A 17,935-nucleotide genomic window follows, 5' to 3' on the forward strand; every position below is an offset into this window, starting at 1 on the left:
AGACTGGGGGGTGGGGATGGGAGTTGTTGTAGATGGAGTAAGAGTGCGAGCGGAAGGGTGATAGCTGGAGAGGATGACGGGAGTTAAGAGGGGCGGTGGTAAGAAGTGTGTACCCAGCTCTCAGCTCCAGGCGTCCCCTGTGGTCCTGGGTCAGGTGTGAGGGAGGGGTGAGGATGAGGGTGGAGGAAGAGCATGGAGAGGAGGAGGAAGAGGAGGAGCCGAGGCCAGGGCCCGCAATTACACCTCAAACTGTCAAATGAGATTTACAACAGAATGAGGCTTGGAGTGCCAAATCAAATTTCTAATCAAAGACATCTTCTCCTTCCTCCACCCCCACCATCCTGCTTTCACTTTAGACAGACTGAAGAGACTGTGCTCAGCTCATGGGTGGTGTGACCTGATGAGGAGAGGAAGTCAAACTGTACAACAGGAAGTGATGTAAATGAGGCTTGAAAGAGACAAGATGAAGAGCTGCCCATACTACGGGAATAAATTGTGTATTTCTGTCTCTGAAGTCTTAAGACTTATGGCTTCATCCGTGTCTTCCTGGATGAACACGAGATCAGAAATTCTTGGCCCAGTGGTCAACTAAACCTTTGTTTGGTTAGGAGCGCAATCTTGTGTATTTGGGTCAAACATTCACAATCACGCAGTAAATGCTTGGAAAAGGGCCTGACATGTTCATCCCACTGCAGGCTCCGGGTCACTTACAACTAAACCCACACCAAGACATCAGTATTGCTGATTTAGATTTAGGAGATCGTTGAAAGGTAATCTCATTACAGTTACAGGATTGAAAAAAAACCCTCCAGAAATATGTAACAAATCATGTCTCGTTCCAGGTGCTTACCATGATGACTGACACCCCGGCTGTGGTGGTGCTGTGCTTTGGCGCGGTGTTGAAGTGCGTCTTCAGTTTACCTGTCACCTCCATCTTCATGTTATTCTCCATGATTGCATCATCCTTGGCACACACAAACACACAATATTGAAATCCACACAGAAACAAATAACCACAGTCTCGGGCTGTGTTAATACAGATTGTGTTAGAGTACCGTGACCCATGGATGTGAGAGAACATCTTGTGCTGTGTATCGAGCCTCAGCGTTGACCTGCAGCATCTTTCCAATCAGCTCCTGCAACATTTCACAACACTAGATTAGTTCAGCTTTAAAGATAAATTTCCTTTAGACTTAAAGTCTTTTCGGGGGGTTTTTGGCCACCAGGCGGCGGTGTAACAAGAAATAAGTGCCAAATTGATATGTGACCGATGAAGATGTTCTAGCAAACCCGTGGGCAGTGTTGCCAACTTAGCGACTTTATCGCTATGTTTAGCGAGTTTTCAGACCCCCTTAGCGTCTTTTTTTCTAAAAAGCGACTAGCAAATGAATCGCGCATGACTGTAACGCAGTCAGTTCTTCTTTTATTGTTATGTTGTTTTGGGGATCACAAGGTTTAAAACTACTTATAAACACACACACACACACACAAAGCAACTCCCCCAGAGTGCCTATTTCGGGTCACTTTTGCCAGTCCAAGCCCGGATAGAGGAGCAGGGTTGGAATTGTGACATTAAAAAAAACAATAATTGCTAAAAGAAATTTAATTTGTAGTTCTAAATAAATTCTAAATGCATTTAGGACGTTTTTTACTCACTTTATGTCTCTTCCACAATGTTATTTTTCTCGCCTACAACATAGGTTACAATTACATTAGCATGACCAATTATGCAAATTAGGCGATGGCGTCATGTAGCGACTTCTAGCGACTTTTAGGACAGCCAATAGCGATTTTCCTTACTGAGGAGTTGGCAACACTGACTACCTGCAGGCCAAAATCATCCATGTATAGTCGCATTTCAGTCCATCTGATAAATACCAATGCACAGAATCAGGTGGGTGTATGCTTGAACTAATCAAGTGGATTTTGAGTTAAATTGAAAATTAAAGTGTGGAACAAGTATAAACTACAGCTCCTTGATGCTAGCTCAAAAAGTGAACCGATCTCCATAAACTCCTATGTCAAAATATGCAACTTTACAGCAAACAGAAACATGATCTACAGCATGTTGCAAAGAGCAGTTTTGGTCACTCTAGTTATTTTACCCCTTCATAGTAACTGTGCTTGATATTACTCACACTTTAAACACTTTTAAATCTTAAAATTAAGTGTTAGTAAGGGTTGGCAGCTGACCCTAGATGACTGCTAGTTAGCTTCTTGCTAGTAGCCTTTTGAGTATTTTTCTGTCATTATTTGACAACTAATATTGCTTAGAGTGCTGATAATTGTACTAAAATACTGTGCAAGAAGTAAATTACAGGATTTTATGTACTATTAGCATATATTTGTACCGGTCTCATGCATTTATACAATTTATGGATATACCATGCTAACCAAGCATGGTGATAACTGACAGCTTTATGCTATTTGTTTCTGGAGCAGTTTATCTGTTTTAACTGCTTTATTGGGAGGAAAAAAAAAACTATTATCTCAACAAAAAAACTGGAAATGTATATTCCTGGCAAAGCTGGTTTCTGCATTGCAATAAATTATAAACATGTTCCTAAAAGAACCACTTTTTAAAATATAAATAATGACCATTTGTGCACATGTGCACTCAGGAAGTCACGTATGCATATATTGTTTCCAGAGAAATCGTGCTCTCTTAGATCTACAGCTTCATTACGCCACGCTGCCTCATGGTGTGGCATCAATAACTGTGCTCATGTCTACAGCGACAAAGCCACTGTAACACAAGTGTGTTTAATTAGCAGTTAGGTCTTGCACGCTGAGTGCCGGCTGCCACCTTAATACTTGACATTAACTTAGAGAATTGAGGGGGTTTCTGCGTCCTTCAGCAGAAAGCAGCTATTACAGGAGTCTCTACTCTTGTATACTTGAACTAAAAAAGCTGGAGGCTTGTTTCAGGCTTTTTGCAGCCAATGCAGAGAGAAGGGTAAGGATTAAACAACAGAGTGGGTAGCGTAACCCTCCAGAGTAATGTCATCTAATGAATATATATGAATTTTGTAAATCAGTGGTCCTGACCTTAGCTGAGTCAGTGATGTTGTCCCAGTAAGGACTGGGAAAGTCCAGTCGCCCTTGAAGGATTTGGTCAAATAAGTCCTCTTGCTGGTTATTCTCACTATATTGAAGGAGAAACACACACTCAGAAAAACAACTCAGAATTTATAATGCATTACTCAGCAAACGTGACATACATCTAAACTGTGAAAAAACTGAACCATCTGTATTGTACTTTGCATAATAAAATCCTTTCATTTTGAATTTCAATTTGTGGCTACTGCCATAAACATGAAGTGCTAGAGATGACATATGGGTCACATTAACGTAAATCAAATTACAAAATCCTTAGCACAGTGACTAATATCAGCGACAGCGTACAGATGTAGCAAACTGACAGTGATGAAAGTCAAACTGACAATGTTGCTGAATTTCTGCTGACAATTTAGAAAAGATTGAATTTTTTGCTCAAAGTCATAGACTGTATATTAATGACTGGCATAGCCTTCAGGACTGCAAAGTTAAGCTGCACTCGTTTTAATGGCCAGCAGGGGGTGACTCCTGTGGGTGGAAAAATAAGAAGATAGAAAAATCTGACTTCTGGCCTGGTTATGACCTATTTAATTTATAGACTCAATCTATATCTCCACTTTCTAGTTTAATACTGCACTATCTCAGTTTAATAAGCTGGGGTGTCATATAAAAAGTAAATACAAAGTAAAGCATATTTTAGGGCATGGCTAGCTTGTCATTGATATATTGACACCAAATGAACTTGAACAGCATCCTCGCTCATTAAATCTAGGCAAAAAAGTATGGTAGCAATATATGGCATCACCTGTTATCCACCTGTGATATAGTATCTACCTTTAAAACTGAAAACCACGTCCCTCTACATGTTTGTTTACTGAACTATGTGAACCGAGTACCTTCTAAAAGGAGGGAATCCACACAGGAGGATGTAGGTGATGACACCTGCGGCCCAGATATCCACCTTCAGGCCATAACTGTGAAATGAGGGTAAGAACAGAGCCAGAAAAAGACTAAATCGTTTAAAGCAAACTCTTTCTGGACATAAAAATACAGAAAAAACATTTTGACATTTGACAAATGAAAGTTTCTAATCTGCTGTAACGGTACAACAGTACATATTACCACATAAACGTGCCTGCTGCCACATACTGTATGCGTAGTTTGTCATGCTGTATTGTACACTGGTATAAAATACAGTTTTCTTTTTAATCTTCAGTCAGCTGATTACAACAGCACAATACTAAAGCATATTGCGTCAAAGCGTCCAGCTTACCCTGACTCAGCGATGATTTCTGGAGCCACATATGTAGGAGTGCCACATACAGTATACAAGGGGCCCTCGACTACTGTAGCTAGGCCAAAGTCTCCAAGTTTCAGTGATTTGGTGCCATCTGGGTACTCAAAAACCTAGAATGAAATACTCATTTAAAGCCCACAGAGGATCTGGATTTGTTGTAAGACCCACCCCAAAACACAGCATGTTTGTAAATGCATACCAGTAGATTCTCTGGTTTAATGTCTCTGTGGACGATGTTCAAGCTGTGTAAGTACTTCAGCGCTCTGGCGAGGTTGTACACCATGATACTGGCGTCTCTCTCTGTGTATTTGGCCGAGGAGGTGATGGCGTCAAATAAATCGCCTCCCTGCGAAAATATGACAACTGTGTTTTACACAGCAAAACGAGAAATGACCCCTCTCCCCTCAGCCACCCACTCCCCCCTCAGCCTCTACTGCACCTTCACCAGCTCCATAACCAGGTATAGTTCAGAGGGAGTGTCCACCTCCTCGATCAACATGATGATGTTGGGATGTTTCACCTTCCGGAGCACAGCGACTTCATTTTCTATGAGGTGCTCCTAGGAAACACACACACACTCACTCAGAGTTGGCTAGCGCCCCGGTGTCTACGCTCAGTTGTTGCGCTAATAATAAAAGATCTGAGTTGTGCGTTAAACATGAGCAAATCCTGGTGTGTCATTGTGTAAGTGTGTGAAAGTATGAGGGTAATGCGAACAAGGGTGTGAATAAACAATATCACTTAATCGAGCTTTGAGCATCAGAGGCACACAGGTGTGACCGTGCAGTGCACCAACATATGATGCCTGCTTACGTCTGACTGAAAGTGACACATGCAAAGGGGGGAATAAAAGGAGGAGGCAGAGAGGAACAGAAGTGAAACCTTTCCGCTGCACTTTGTCTTGTCGATAATCTTCAGGGCAAACTCTTTCCCCGTGGACCTGAACAGAAACAGTGCAATTAGGGGATAACACTGAACGCAGCAGTGAAGCTACAGCAGTGTCTGTAATTTAAATGAAGTGCTCCCTGGAGACGCTCGGTTATGGTTTTGCAGGAGCGCTGCGTCACATCGTTACAGGGGAGGAATTCTAGATGTAGCAAATAAACTTTGTTATGCAGAGTGTGAGCTGTGAAACCGTGCAGGCGCAGGCAAATGTTTATTCAATGACATATACACTGTATTTTGGTAAGAAACTGAGAATCTAAACTGTTTGTTTACAGTGTGTTCACATAAGTACTTTCTAGAAAGGTGCAAGACATCTTGCGCGCGCGCACACACACACACACACACACACACACACACACACACACACTCAACAGGCCCCTCTTTGTCACCTCCACCTCCCTGTCTGTGTGTTGACTGAGATTAAAAAGGCTAATGAAGTGAAATCACTCCTGGGTTTAATCCATGACATATTTCTGTCTGCACAATGCCTGTCATCAGCACTCAAACGGCCTGACTGGGCAGTGACCATAATGTGACACATACTTCAATAAGCTGCACACGGGGAGGAGGGACACTGCTGTGCGTTCACTGCAGATTTCTGCCAACATTTCCAGTCTGATCGAACGGGTTTCACTTACCTCTCCACACAATCTTTGACCACAGCAAAGTTGCCATCTCCGATGACTTTGCCAATCTTGTATTTTTCACAGATGCTTGAGGCATGCGAGTGCTGGTTCCCATTAACTGCCGAGGAGAGACAAAGGTTATAAACAAGCAAGTCTAAAAGGTACACAAAACTACGCTGAAATCTAGCAGCATAGCCAGGCTTTCTTTGCCTCAGCTGGCTTGAAAAAAAGTCAAATCCAAGTCAAAGGTAACAGGTATCATGCTGGTGGTTATCAGTTTTCTTTATTTACACAGACTTTCTGTTTAAGGCTTTGTCTACTCACAAAAACAGTTTTGGTGTCATCTAGGAAAATGAAAGGAAGATTGCTTTAGTGTGTTGCCGGGTTAAATTTTAATCATTCTAAATTACAGGCTTCAAATAGTCTATAAGTGTAACTGATTAATTTTCTAATCTAAACTCTAGTAGTTGCAACTCCAGCAGGTGTCACGCTGAGTTAAGCAGCAGAGTCTCTGTGTAAAATTACTCTGATCATACCTTCTGGACTCAGCTGATTGGTTTGCTCCTGATGATTGTTCAACGAGCCATTTATATTTGGGGAAGAGTGGTGATGTGACGGAGGGATCTGTGCGACAACAAACAACAACAGAGATAAGAGCTCGGCCTCATCAATACTCAAACTGGCAGCAAAATAACAAACAGTGTCGACAAACATAATGATCGTCGTTAAAACGCTGCTGATGTATTACTGGCTTGTTAGTGACTTTGATTACAATAAAAGGAGACATATTCATTTTCATATTCTTTCAGATGTAGACGATTTCAGATGTCTGAGTTTGACCACTTAAATGAATCATTCATTTGTTAAGAGAGTCATTTCAGCAGCTTATGTCTACATTTCTGAAATGTCAGCAATAAATGCATGCCACCAGCACTAAAGATCAGAAAAAGTTCACTCCCCATCATGCACAGCAGTGCTTACATACCGCACTGAGCCATAATGTGCATTACCTTACAGTGAGGATCTATTTTTAGGTAGCCCTCTGAAGCAAAGTTGAACGTGGGACAGTGTCAAGGTCCCTTTTATAGGTAGATACATAAAAAAGCTTTTTACTTTGATAAATGACTTTATCTGACTTAGTGGTGCCAAACTAATGTGGATGGATAACTCTGGGCTCACAGAGGAACTGCGCAAAGGTGGAGGAGGTTAGCCAGCTGGCTGGATCATTCAGAAATGACAGTCTGGGACTAACACAGATTTACAGGAGAATCCATCAATAAAGCAGATTATTATCTTAAAATCTAGTGAAAGCACATCAGGCAGCTACGACATACCCTGCGAGTCATACAACATGACTGACAGTCAGTGGCTTGATAAATTCATTTGATGCTGATTTATTCTATTTCAGGGTATGTAGGTTGTACATCCTTGCCTTATCCCTAGCTTTGCAATAACGCCACTAGCAGCACTAATTTGGATTTAAAGTCTCAGAGGCAGAGCTACACTGAAATCAGTGTATTCAAGCTAATCCACTGGTTAACGGGTACCAGTGAGCCAGAAAAATGCAGGAAAGACGGCTATATGTTAGCAAATGCAGCTGGAATATAGAGATTTAAAAATTTTTAGGTAAAATGTAAATAAAAGCAGAATGCAATCATTTTAAAATCCCCATAAACTGATATCGTATTCTCAATAGAACGAAGAAAGCGAAAAAACTAAGACTTTTTGCTCTTTCACGAAAAATAGTGACTCATTTTGAAATTGATGGCATAAACATGTCTGGAAAAAAGTTCGATCAGAGGCGACAAAAGGCTGGAAGCAACATTTTGTAACTAATTAGGTTACTGTAAGTCACATGACTGGTAATGAAAAAAGCATCTGAGAAACTGTTCACCGTGCCATCCACAAACACAAGTTAAAGCTCTATCATGCAAAGGAGACACCATATCTGAATATGACTCAGAAACACTGCTGTTTTCTCTGGGCTAAAGTTTATGTAAAATGGACTGGGGCGACCTGGAAAACTGTTCTGGGGTCAGGTGAATCAAAATCTGAAGTTCATTTTGGAAAACATGTAATCCTGTAAGGAAACATTCCTCTCCTAACAGTCCAGCAGCTGGTCTCCTCAGATCACAGATTTTTACGCCTGCTGTTAGAAGAAGAGGGCTTATCCCAACTCTTTTTGAGATTTAAAGTGACCTAATTTTTTTATTATTTTAATGGTAATATGGGTTTATGAGGTTTGTGTTTTAGCATTATTTACATTTTACAAGGCATCACCAACATTTTGAGTTAGTGCTGTAAAAATATATAAAATTATATACTGGATGTAAACATTTCTTTACCTTTAAAGCAGTTTTAAATTTGTGCTTATCTGCATCTTATCTAGACAGTTTCACTAAAGGCGCTTGTTTGGTCTCAACCAGGACGAAGTGAAGGAGTCAGTGTCAACACAAATGTGACACACGCCCTGAAATTCTGCAGCATTATGAACTAAACTTTAACAAAGTCTGTCAGTGTTCTTTTGCAGTATTGTGTGTGTCTCGAGTGACTGTCAGTGTGAGCCCATGCATATATTCACAGTACACTGTATAAAGAGAATCGCTGAGACTCTGTGGGTTCTGGTGCAGCAGCAAGCTGTGGGTATCTTGTTACTGTATAAAATGCATTGGATACACAGTCTTACCTTAAAACTGGGGGTGGTTCGAGGGCTGGTAGGGGATGGAGTAGAGGACTTGGTGGACTTGTGGGCTGAAATACCATTTACTGTGCAGAGAGAAGGAAAAACAGGGCAAGAGTCAGTGGGATTATGAGTTCATCATTCAGAGCGTAGTAGTTGTAGTTCAGGAGTAATGCACAGCTTTGAGGAGAATCCATCAATAAGTCAGGCAGTGACTTAATAAACATGTTTGCAGCAATATATACTTTTGAGATGTTTAAAACTGCCAGTGATACCAGTGCTAAAAGATAACCCGTGGTTATCCAATGCAAACTGTATCACACTAGCATACTATGCACTTGGTAATAAAGTGAATCGTCAAACAGCCCCCCCTGTGACTCACTCACAAATTTGCAAGTTCTTTTTTAGCAGGTTGCAGATTCTCCCCATGAGGGGGAGGTGTGTGGTCATTTTTGTAGGTACACTTTTAGTACCTACAAAAATACCATTATTCTTTCACTGAAAGCACTCTCACTACAGGTAACGAGGCCGAATGATTGCAGAATTGCAGATTGCAGTCTAGGCTGATGCCCCTATTACTGTTCACTTTGGTTTATGTAGACACAATACATTAAAAAAAAATGTATTGATTGATCATAAAAGTGAGTTTTTTGTAAATTTGCCTGAAAATTATCATTAGATTTCACACGTTTGCATATACTTTATCACTCTTTAAAACAAGAGCACACAGCAGGGACGAAATCCTCTATTGTTTGAGTGATTCATTCTCTCAAGAACAGTCTATTTCTGCTTCGCTCTCTATCGGCTGCTGGCACAAATACAGAGCCATAATGCGTCAAACTTTAACTCACAGTCATTCATCTGCATAAACCCAGACGAGCTGAGGAAAATCATTTCACACTGCCTACAGGCTGCATCTTTGCACTCACATTTCAGAGTTTAACTTTTTAATTTAATTATAAACTCAAAGTGTTTCTTCCTAAAGGTACTTCAAAATCAATGCCTCAGAAGGCAGTTTACACAACATGACATTAGCCTGTAGATAACAAGCTATTTTCTCAGCATCTCATCTGCAGCTATTCAGTTAGATTATAATTGAATTATCACAGACGAGAACTGTTTCCTTTCAGAAGCATTCTTCAATTGTTCATTTCTAGCAGTCAAGAGAGTAGTAGGGTATCTGTGCTAATGTGCTACTCATGTTTAGCTTTCTGTGCAGACACGGTATTATCAGTTCATGGCTCTGCAGCAGCTGGCTCTCTAACAGGTAGTTGAGTAGAGTTCAATGCATCTCATTGGCCTCAGAAGAATGAGGGAGAGAAAGAGGGTCAAAGTACAGAAATGTGTCTTGTTTAAATACACTGATCTGAGATCTGAGGAGCTACAGAGGAAACAGCTAACAGTGCTAAAAATAGAAAGAAACACAAACCAGTGTTCCTATTTTTGGCTCTGATTTTCATTTAACACTAGAGGACCAATTAGTGGAAGACTGAATGTTAAGAAAACTGCTTTATTTCATAGACTTGGTTTTAGCAAGCTAAAGTAGCTAATAGTAGCTAAAACAGTCAAGTCTGTTAAGTTTAGAAAATTTTGTGTTTGCTCCCTAGTTTGAATTCTCAGTTTGATTTTTTCCTAACATAACTGCAGTCTTTGCATTTGGTTGTAAATGTGTTGTCATATTGGATTTGGCTCCCCATTCATATGCTATGGTTAAGCTGCTAATGATTAGTTTATCATTAACCATCATTCACAGGTAAAATTAAAACATATATGAATGTCAAGTATGGGGTGATGCTAAGAGTAGACAATTTTAAGAATAGAGTAAAGGTGAAGCTTCAGTAATCAGTAATTATTCAGATTATGTAATTCCAAATTATACAGGGTGCCACGCCTGTCAGCTAAGAACAGGAAAGTGAAGCTACAATTCACTCTTGTTCACCAAAATTGGTCAATAAAAGGTTGGAAAAACATTGCCCGGTCTGATGAATCTTGATTTCCGCTGTAACATTTGGATGCAGTGATGGATCCTGACCTGTATAAATACATCATGGTTGTGGTGGTGTGTAATAGTGTGGGGGATATTTTCTTGGCACACTGTGGGTCCCTTAGAACCAACTGAGCATTGTTTAAATGCCACAGCATACCTGAGTATTGTTGCTGATCATGTCCACCCCTTTATCAGCACAATGTACTCCTCTTTCAAAGGGTATACTGATTCTAGCAGGATAACACACCATGTCTCAACACTCAAATCATCTCAATCTGTTTTCCTGAGCGCGACAATGAAGTCACTGTAGTCACATGACCTCCGCAGCCTTAATTCAATACAGCATCTTTGGAATGTGGTGGAACGAGAGATTGGCATCATGTAGGTACAGCCAACAAATCTGTAGCAACCATGTGATGCTATCGTGTCAATCTGGAGCAAAATCTCTGAGGAATGTTTCCAGCAACTTATTGAAACTATGCCACAAAGAATTAAGGCAGCTCTGAAGTCAAAAGAGGGTCCAATAGAGTAGTAGCAAAGTGTAACTAATGATGTAACTAACCCCAGAGCTACAGGTCGGCTGAACACAGCTTGTCCACAAAGAAAACAAACCTACCTGAGGTGTCAGTAAAAATCTGCAGATTGTTGTATTTTGGTGTTTTTTTAATCCATTTATTTTTTATGATATGCTTCCTACAGTACCACAGCATATCTTGGGGTTTATTCACCTGCCAACAAAACACTTGCTAACAGAGTAATAAAACATGAAGCAGTTGTGAGCAACACTCAGGATGATCCTGGATCATTTATGGGGGAATCAAGCTTAGCTTTTTTCTAATAAATTTCGACTCAACAGGTAGATTCTACATCAGGTGTTTTACTCTTTGACATTTCACTTTTGCGGTAAAAGCTCCAAATGGTTATCAAAATGGTTTAAAAGTTAAATATTATTGTACAAATATGAAGATTACCCCTGAAAACGTTGGGACAGCAGATTTGGAGTCACTGCTAATTATATAAAATGTCAAACTAACAAAAATCATTTTATAACATAGACGTGAGCACAACAGATTTCACAGCACAGCATGTTAAGCCTCACCTGGGGACTTGACTGGGGACTGCGTGGTGGAGAAGTGGGCAGGTCGCCTTGCTACATAACAGAAAAAAATACAATGCAGAGCATTCAGCTTAATGTAACATCTCTCAACACTGCACACAATCTGCTCAGAAACTATGGCCAGTTTACATTTAAGCTGCTAAATAATCATTGCCTAACCTGTTACAGTCTTATGTTGGCTTTAGTCGAATGGGATTTTTTTTTTTTTTACGTGTGAAATATTTTCATACATACTATATGCTGTAATAATTTGCAAGAACTGACTTTGCCTGCATGGCAGACGTATGAGGTGGGAATCACCACACATTTTTATAGACTATTATTTTTAAAATGATTGTGCAACACGTGCCTCCTACCTGCACCGGGGGACTTGCTGCGCCGTGAAACTCCAGGGCTTTTAGCCGTCCGGTTTGGAGTAGCAGAGCGGCTGTATGACGACTTTAGCACTCTGCATTCTGGGAAAACAACGCAGTTAAAGTCACCACAGCATTCAAACCACTAATGATACTCCCTGGAGTCTGTGAACCAGGACAGAACTTGTTTGTTCATGAAAAACTGCACAGGTTTACAGATTTGTGCATATCAGTACCTGCTATACACCAGCCTTTCATAACTGACTGCAGTAATAGATAATCATTTTGTACACTCTATTTCTATTGCAGTCCAACACATACATTCAAATCATCCAGAGTGCAGTGTGACCCATAATGTATATCAGCAGATGCAGAACCTGGAGGAATAAAGCAGTTCTAGCTATGAAATAAAATATTAAACAAAATCTTTTTCCAGGACCAACAAATATAGTTTCCAAACTGATTTGTGCTTCATGACTTAAAAGCTAACCTGCTTACATCTGATTACCCACTTTCCTCTCCTCAGTCACAGGGTGTGTCCTGGACCTATCTTCTGTACTCTCAGCAGAGTGCAGTGTGCCTTTTTATGTACCTTCAAAGACCTAATTCTTACAAGTGGAGCACAGCAGTCTAAGTGGGACAAAAGCTCTGAACTATAACTGCATACAGGCAAACCACCATCAGTTAACGTGTAGTGTGTCAGGATATGCCTCCCTGTTGTTAAGCCAACCTGACCAAACAACACAAATATCAAACAGGATGTCAGTATTTTGGACTGCAACTAAATTAAACTTCCTCTTCTTCCCATGAGGTTGTTCAGTCTTGGCTGAAGTTATGTGCAGCTATGACAGTGAATGCATGAGCTGATTATACAGGTCATATCCTCTAAAGCTTTCTGCATAATAAAATACAGAAATATGCAAGACGTGCCTAACTTATGTACAACACATACAGTACAGAACATTAAAGTGGGACTTTTACAAACACATGGACTGGACATGCCATTCAAAAATTAAAATAAAATAAAATAAAAAACAAGAATGCAACCTTCTTCCCTTTTTGACAAAAAGGATGTGTGTTTAAAATATGCAACACCATTTTCAATTTATTGAAAACCCAGTTTGACAAAAGCTGGGAGGCTGTATAACATGTAAATTAAAAAAAAAAAACAGAACGTGATGATTTGTAAATCTCTGAACTCCATATTTTATTCACAACAGAACATAGAAAGCATACCAAATATTTAAACTAAGACATTTTACATTTTCATGAAAAAATGCTCCGGATGCTGAAGAAGTAAAAAGTGAAAGAGCAGCCAAAGCTTATTTAAAATGGACTTGGACAAAGTGGTAAACTTTTCAGCAGTTCAATGAATTGAAATGTGAAATTCTTTTTGAAAACATGGATGTTGCATCCTCTGGCTTAAAGGCGAACGAAATCATCGAGCTTGTTTTTAGGACTCCGTTCAAAAACCTGACTGCTGGCCTATGGAATTAGTATCTTGAACATGTTAAAAGTCATATACAGTTTTTAGATGAACAAACACTCCCATCCAGATGATGCCTTTTTCAGGGACCTTGCATATTTAAGCAAGATAATTCTAAAACGAATGCTAATTTATTACAACAGCATAGCTTCATAGTAGAAGAGTCCGGGGTGCTGAATCAGCCTCCTGCAGTCCAGATCTTTCCCCAGTTGAAAACATTTGACATTACATTTCTTAAAATGATACATTTTCTCATTTGATATGTTTTCCATGTTCAAAATTCCAATCAACAAGAAATCACATATGGCATTGCACGGGAAAACACACAGCATATCTTGATGTCAACTTTTCAAAAGGAAGGAGTGTTTCATGCAGCTGCAGGAGAACAAATAATGGGTTAAGAATGTCATGCACACACATGACACACACATATATACAGACATATGTTTGGTTAGTGTTAGTCAGGCCTACCAGTTGTAAAGGCTGTGGAAGCCTTACCACTGTGATCCAGCACAAAGTCGTCTTGGGCATAGCGAAACTTCTCTGGTCCGCACGCTATGAAGACATCATCATCTCCGAAGAAGTCCTGCAGGCAAGTAATCTGGAGACAAAACAGTAAATATTAAGGAGTGATGAAAAATGCGGATATCACATTTTTCAGATCTAAATCCTCATTGAAGTATTGATTTCCACACCATTTAATCTGCTTTAGCCTGCGCCACTGCAAACCACTATGCAACCCACATTTTCACACTATGCCTGAGTATTAAATACCTTTTCTGTTCTGTATGGATCTTGCTGCCACTTTCCAGATATACACAACTACAGGCCAATTATAAATAGCAGATGGAAATAACAGCGCTCTTTTGAATGCCGTGACCCTGACTGAACAATGTTTGTGTCTTGCATCAACTGAACTCATCCAAATCTAGAAGAAGTTAAGAACTGTTATGAGTAATGATTTATTACATTTATTACAGTAAAAGATACAAGATGCCTTTTAAGACAAGCTGGATTTCCCAATTCATCCTGCCAAATGTGCCATTTCCAGAAACTTCATTAGCTCTAAGTTTAGTAGTAATTGTATTTAGTAATTTAGTAGTAAACCAGAACAGGTTTTAGCTACACGTTTAACTGCAGTGCTTTTAGATCTACACACTGTGCAATCAGCTAAATAAAACAGGCCAACAAGCACGACAAGGTCAGAACCTCTCCTGACACCCAGAATACTGCAGAGTTAATGCAGAGTCTTGAGAGGGAAGCAGTACAGTTCGAGGTTGTGCCGCAGGGTAATTTCTCTTCCTTCTTCTATTCTGTCTCACACCGTGGTCGTCATTTTCTCTGCAGCTCAGAGCACTTTTTGTTTTACACCCACCACCACCCACCCCTGGAGACGGAAACAGAAGCTACTTTTAAGCTACACTGAGTCGTGCCCATACACACACACACACACACACACACACAATCCCTCTGTTGCTGTAGGTGGACAAGTAGGAAGATAAAGGAGCAAAATATCCCTTCATTATCCCTCCCACCACTGCATGCATGTGTGCCCACTCGCTGGCAGTCATGTGAGTTGTGTCCACACACACACAGACACACACTTTTGCAAATAAGAGGTGGGGTACTGCATGGCTAAAGACTGTGGGCAGATGGATCCTCTAGAGGAGATTAGGGGTTGACACAGCGGGGAAAGTGTATTTGTGTGTGTGATGGCCGACAGAGGAACAGGTGGTGCAGAAAAGCAGAATGGCCACTGAAGAGGGTTAAATTTTTTTTTAAAAAAAAAGCAGAGATGGAAGCTGACATAAAATAAGTTAGAAGTGGAGGAGGAGTAAAAACTTACAATGATGAAAAGTATAGTGTTTGACATAAATTCATAAACTCAGTTACTCGTGTATTAGCAATAAGTGAGACGCACAACGTGTCTGCAATCAGACAGTCTGAGTTCAGAATGAAAAATTCAGTATCTGTGACTTTCTTATAGTGAATGCAATTTCTTTTCAACTTTTATGACAACCAACGACCTCTTTTACTGGCAAAACTGAGGAGCAGTGCTGCTGTGGGGAAAATGTCTGCAGAATTCGTGTCCATGCTTAACTGTGGCAGATTACTGAAGATTTGACATAGCTGAAGTGAATGTCATTCTTTAGACAGGCTCTCACTCAGGAATTTGGCAGCTGATCCTCACACTGTACAGTGCAAGCACAGGTGTTAACACCCGCCCCAGGGAGCGTCCGATGCGTGTCAAAAATGGACTGTGGTGAACTACGAACTCTCACGCTTCTGCTGCATGAGGATATTGGATAACGTTTCCACTTGACCTCTGACCTTGATCCTCATGGCCTGCTGTTTCCTTCGGTGTGCAGACATCATGAGTGATGACACTTTGCTGCATTTTTGCTGTGTCATTTGTTTAAGGACAACGTGAGACAGCAAAGCACAGACTGCTGAGGTGAGCAGCGAGCACCGTCCTCTGGCAGGGGAGCCACGAACTGGGATGACATCAGCAGCGAGAGGGCTTTAGTGACCGCTTATAACAACAGTTTGTCATTTTGTGAAACGCTGTGGTGGAGACTCAGTTCATGTGAATTTTCTCACCATACTCAAACCTGTTGCACAGTCCAGTAAACTCTTTAATCACAGGCTATTCAGCTTAAAATGACCTTGACAGAATTGTTCTACCTCACTAATTCACGTGTTATATCATAAGCAAACAAGATACACATGTCAGTGCCCTTGGAAGCTTGTGATATTATTTAAATATTGTCTTAGAGTTTAACTTTTAAACGGAGTAAGGAGAGTGGCTGGAGTGATATTTATTAATATAAACATCTTGCATCAAGCTAATATAATAAAAAAACAAAACAAGGCTAGCTTTTGTACCATGTTATAATAAAATTGTGATTTTCATTTACTATGTAGTACAGCTGTGTGACTGCAGCACTTCGGATGTAAAATAGCTGCCTCGCTCCGTGTTGGCAGCTCACTGAGACTGGCCAATTAAAATCAGCGGTTCTACTTGGTGGACAGGAGCTAACCATCTCCTGGCTGCAGCTTCAAACACACGAGGTACAGATAAATGTTCTCATTTAAATGTCATGCATGCAAACAATAAGCACATTTAACAATATAGAACTACAGCCTCACATTACATGATGCCTCTTTTTCACTTGTGCAAAGAGAGTGGATGATAAATTACATCACAATAACCTAAAAATTTCAATCTAAAATTGAAATCTGTGCCTTAATGCCCCAAGACCTACTTGTCCCATGTGCCCTCTGAGGCAGTGGGCTTATTTATGAAGAAGGCAGACTGGAATATTATACATCACTGTTGAAAAGGCTCGTGGCTGCACACTCATTTGCTTTCACCCCTACGCACACCTCTCTCTGCAAGGCTAGCACTGCTGGGGCCTATGATAAAGTACTTTTCAGCTGCTCTGTGACGCCCGGGGGGAATGCAAGGGAATTGAGACAAATTGTGGCTGTATGGATACATTTTAAACAGGCATAAAAAAAAAGAAGAGGTCAAGTGGTTAAGAACTTAAGTTAAAGAGCAACGGAGGTTGTGTTCTGTGTTTGTATTGATTTTCTTTTTTAAATTGAAAGCAGTTTAGAAATTTATTATTTATTTGCAATTTATTAAAAAGTGACTGACTTTATATGAAATAAAAGACCATGAAAAGTCAATTAAAGAACAGTTTATTTAATATTTGGACAGTGCATCGTTATATGATGTGAGTCAGAAACTACACAACGCCAACCTATAATATCACTTAGTGTATTATAAATCAGACCATAATTTATAAAATGAAGTCATATTAGATCAGATTAGGAATGTTTACTAACTGAAAACTCCGTTAATTTTCCTCACAGACTTCAAAATAACTTCTTTTTTTTCAACCAGTTTAAGTTTAAGGCAGTCCTGCATTGACTTTACTTTCACACCATCATCTTTCTTCAGCACAGTGATTGAAATACAGGCTTTTAGATTTATATCAAGGTTTTACAAAAGTATTCTAGGACTTACAGGTATTTTTTTATACATTGCCTCCCATTACCAGTTGTTCATAAGTAACTGGACAATTCACTGAAAAACTGTTCCCTTGTAATGTGCCATGATAAACTAAGCAGATGAAAGACCTGAAGTTGACTCGAAGTGCTGAACGTCAATCTGGTGGTTTTTAATGGAACTCTCACTATGAGGTCCAAAGAGACGTCACTGCGAGTAAAGGAGGCCATCATTAGGCTGAAAAACCAAAATCAACCAATCAGAGAGATAGCAAAAACTTTAGGAAGTGGTCAGATCTACAATCTAAAACATGCTTAAACAGAAGCCATGCACTGGCGAATTCAGAGACCTGGAAGATCCCAGAAGACAGCT

The 17,935-nt window shown here is 40.1% G+C and overlaps 1 protein-coding gene across 2 annotated transcripts in view; it reads right to left on the minus strand.

Annotated features, from left to right (window-relative positions):
• Positions 1-17,935, minus strand: part of dclk2a (doublecortin-like kinase 2a) — a 40,569-nt gene that overhangs the window by 3,329 nt on the left and 19,305 nt on the right. The window contains exons 3-17 of one of the 2 annotated variants that reach the window (XM_085355799.1): positions 14,020-14,149; positions 12,066-12,164; positions 11,692-11,742; positions 8,612-8,691; positions 6,462-6,549; positions 6,223-6,225; positions 5,938-6,043; positions 5,237-5,294; positions 4,794-4,913; positions 4,554-4,700; positions 4,331-4,464; positions 3,954-4,031; positions 3,049-3,145; positions 1,056-1,136; positions 851-964 (exon numbers count right to left, since the gene is read on the minus strand). In XM_085355799.1, coding sequence (XP_085211925.1) covers positions 851-964; positions 1,056-1,136; positions 3,049-3,145; positions 3,954-4,031; positions 4,331-4,464; positions 4,554-4,700; positions 4,794-4,913; positions 5,237-5,294; positions 5,938-6,043; positions 6,223-6,225; positions 6,462-6,549; positions 8,612-8,691; positions 11,692-11,742; positions 12,066-12,164; positions 14,020-14,149 — 1,386 coding nt within the window. The remainder of the gene's footprint in view (positions 1-850; positions 965-1,055; positions 1,137-3,048; positions 3,146-3,953; positions 4,032-4,330; positions 4,465-4,553; positions 4,701-4,793; positions 4,914-5,236; positions 5,295-5,937; positions 6,044-6,222; positions 6,226-6,461; positions 6,550-8,611; positions 8,692-11,691; positions 11,743-12,065; positions 12,165-14,019; positions 14,150-17,935) is intronic. The other variant, XM_085355798.1, reaches the window with a different exon arrangement.

Source organism: Diplotaxodon limnothrissa, linkage group LG6 (assembly GCF_057381915.1).
Source record: "Diplotaxodon limnothrissa isolate DT_005_m linkage group LG6, D_limnothrissa_male_GT1.1, whole genome shotgun sequence".
Taxonomy (NCBI): Eukaryota; Metazoa; Chordata; class Actinopteri; order Cichliformes; family Cichlidae; genus Diplotaxodon; species Diplotaxodon limnothrissa.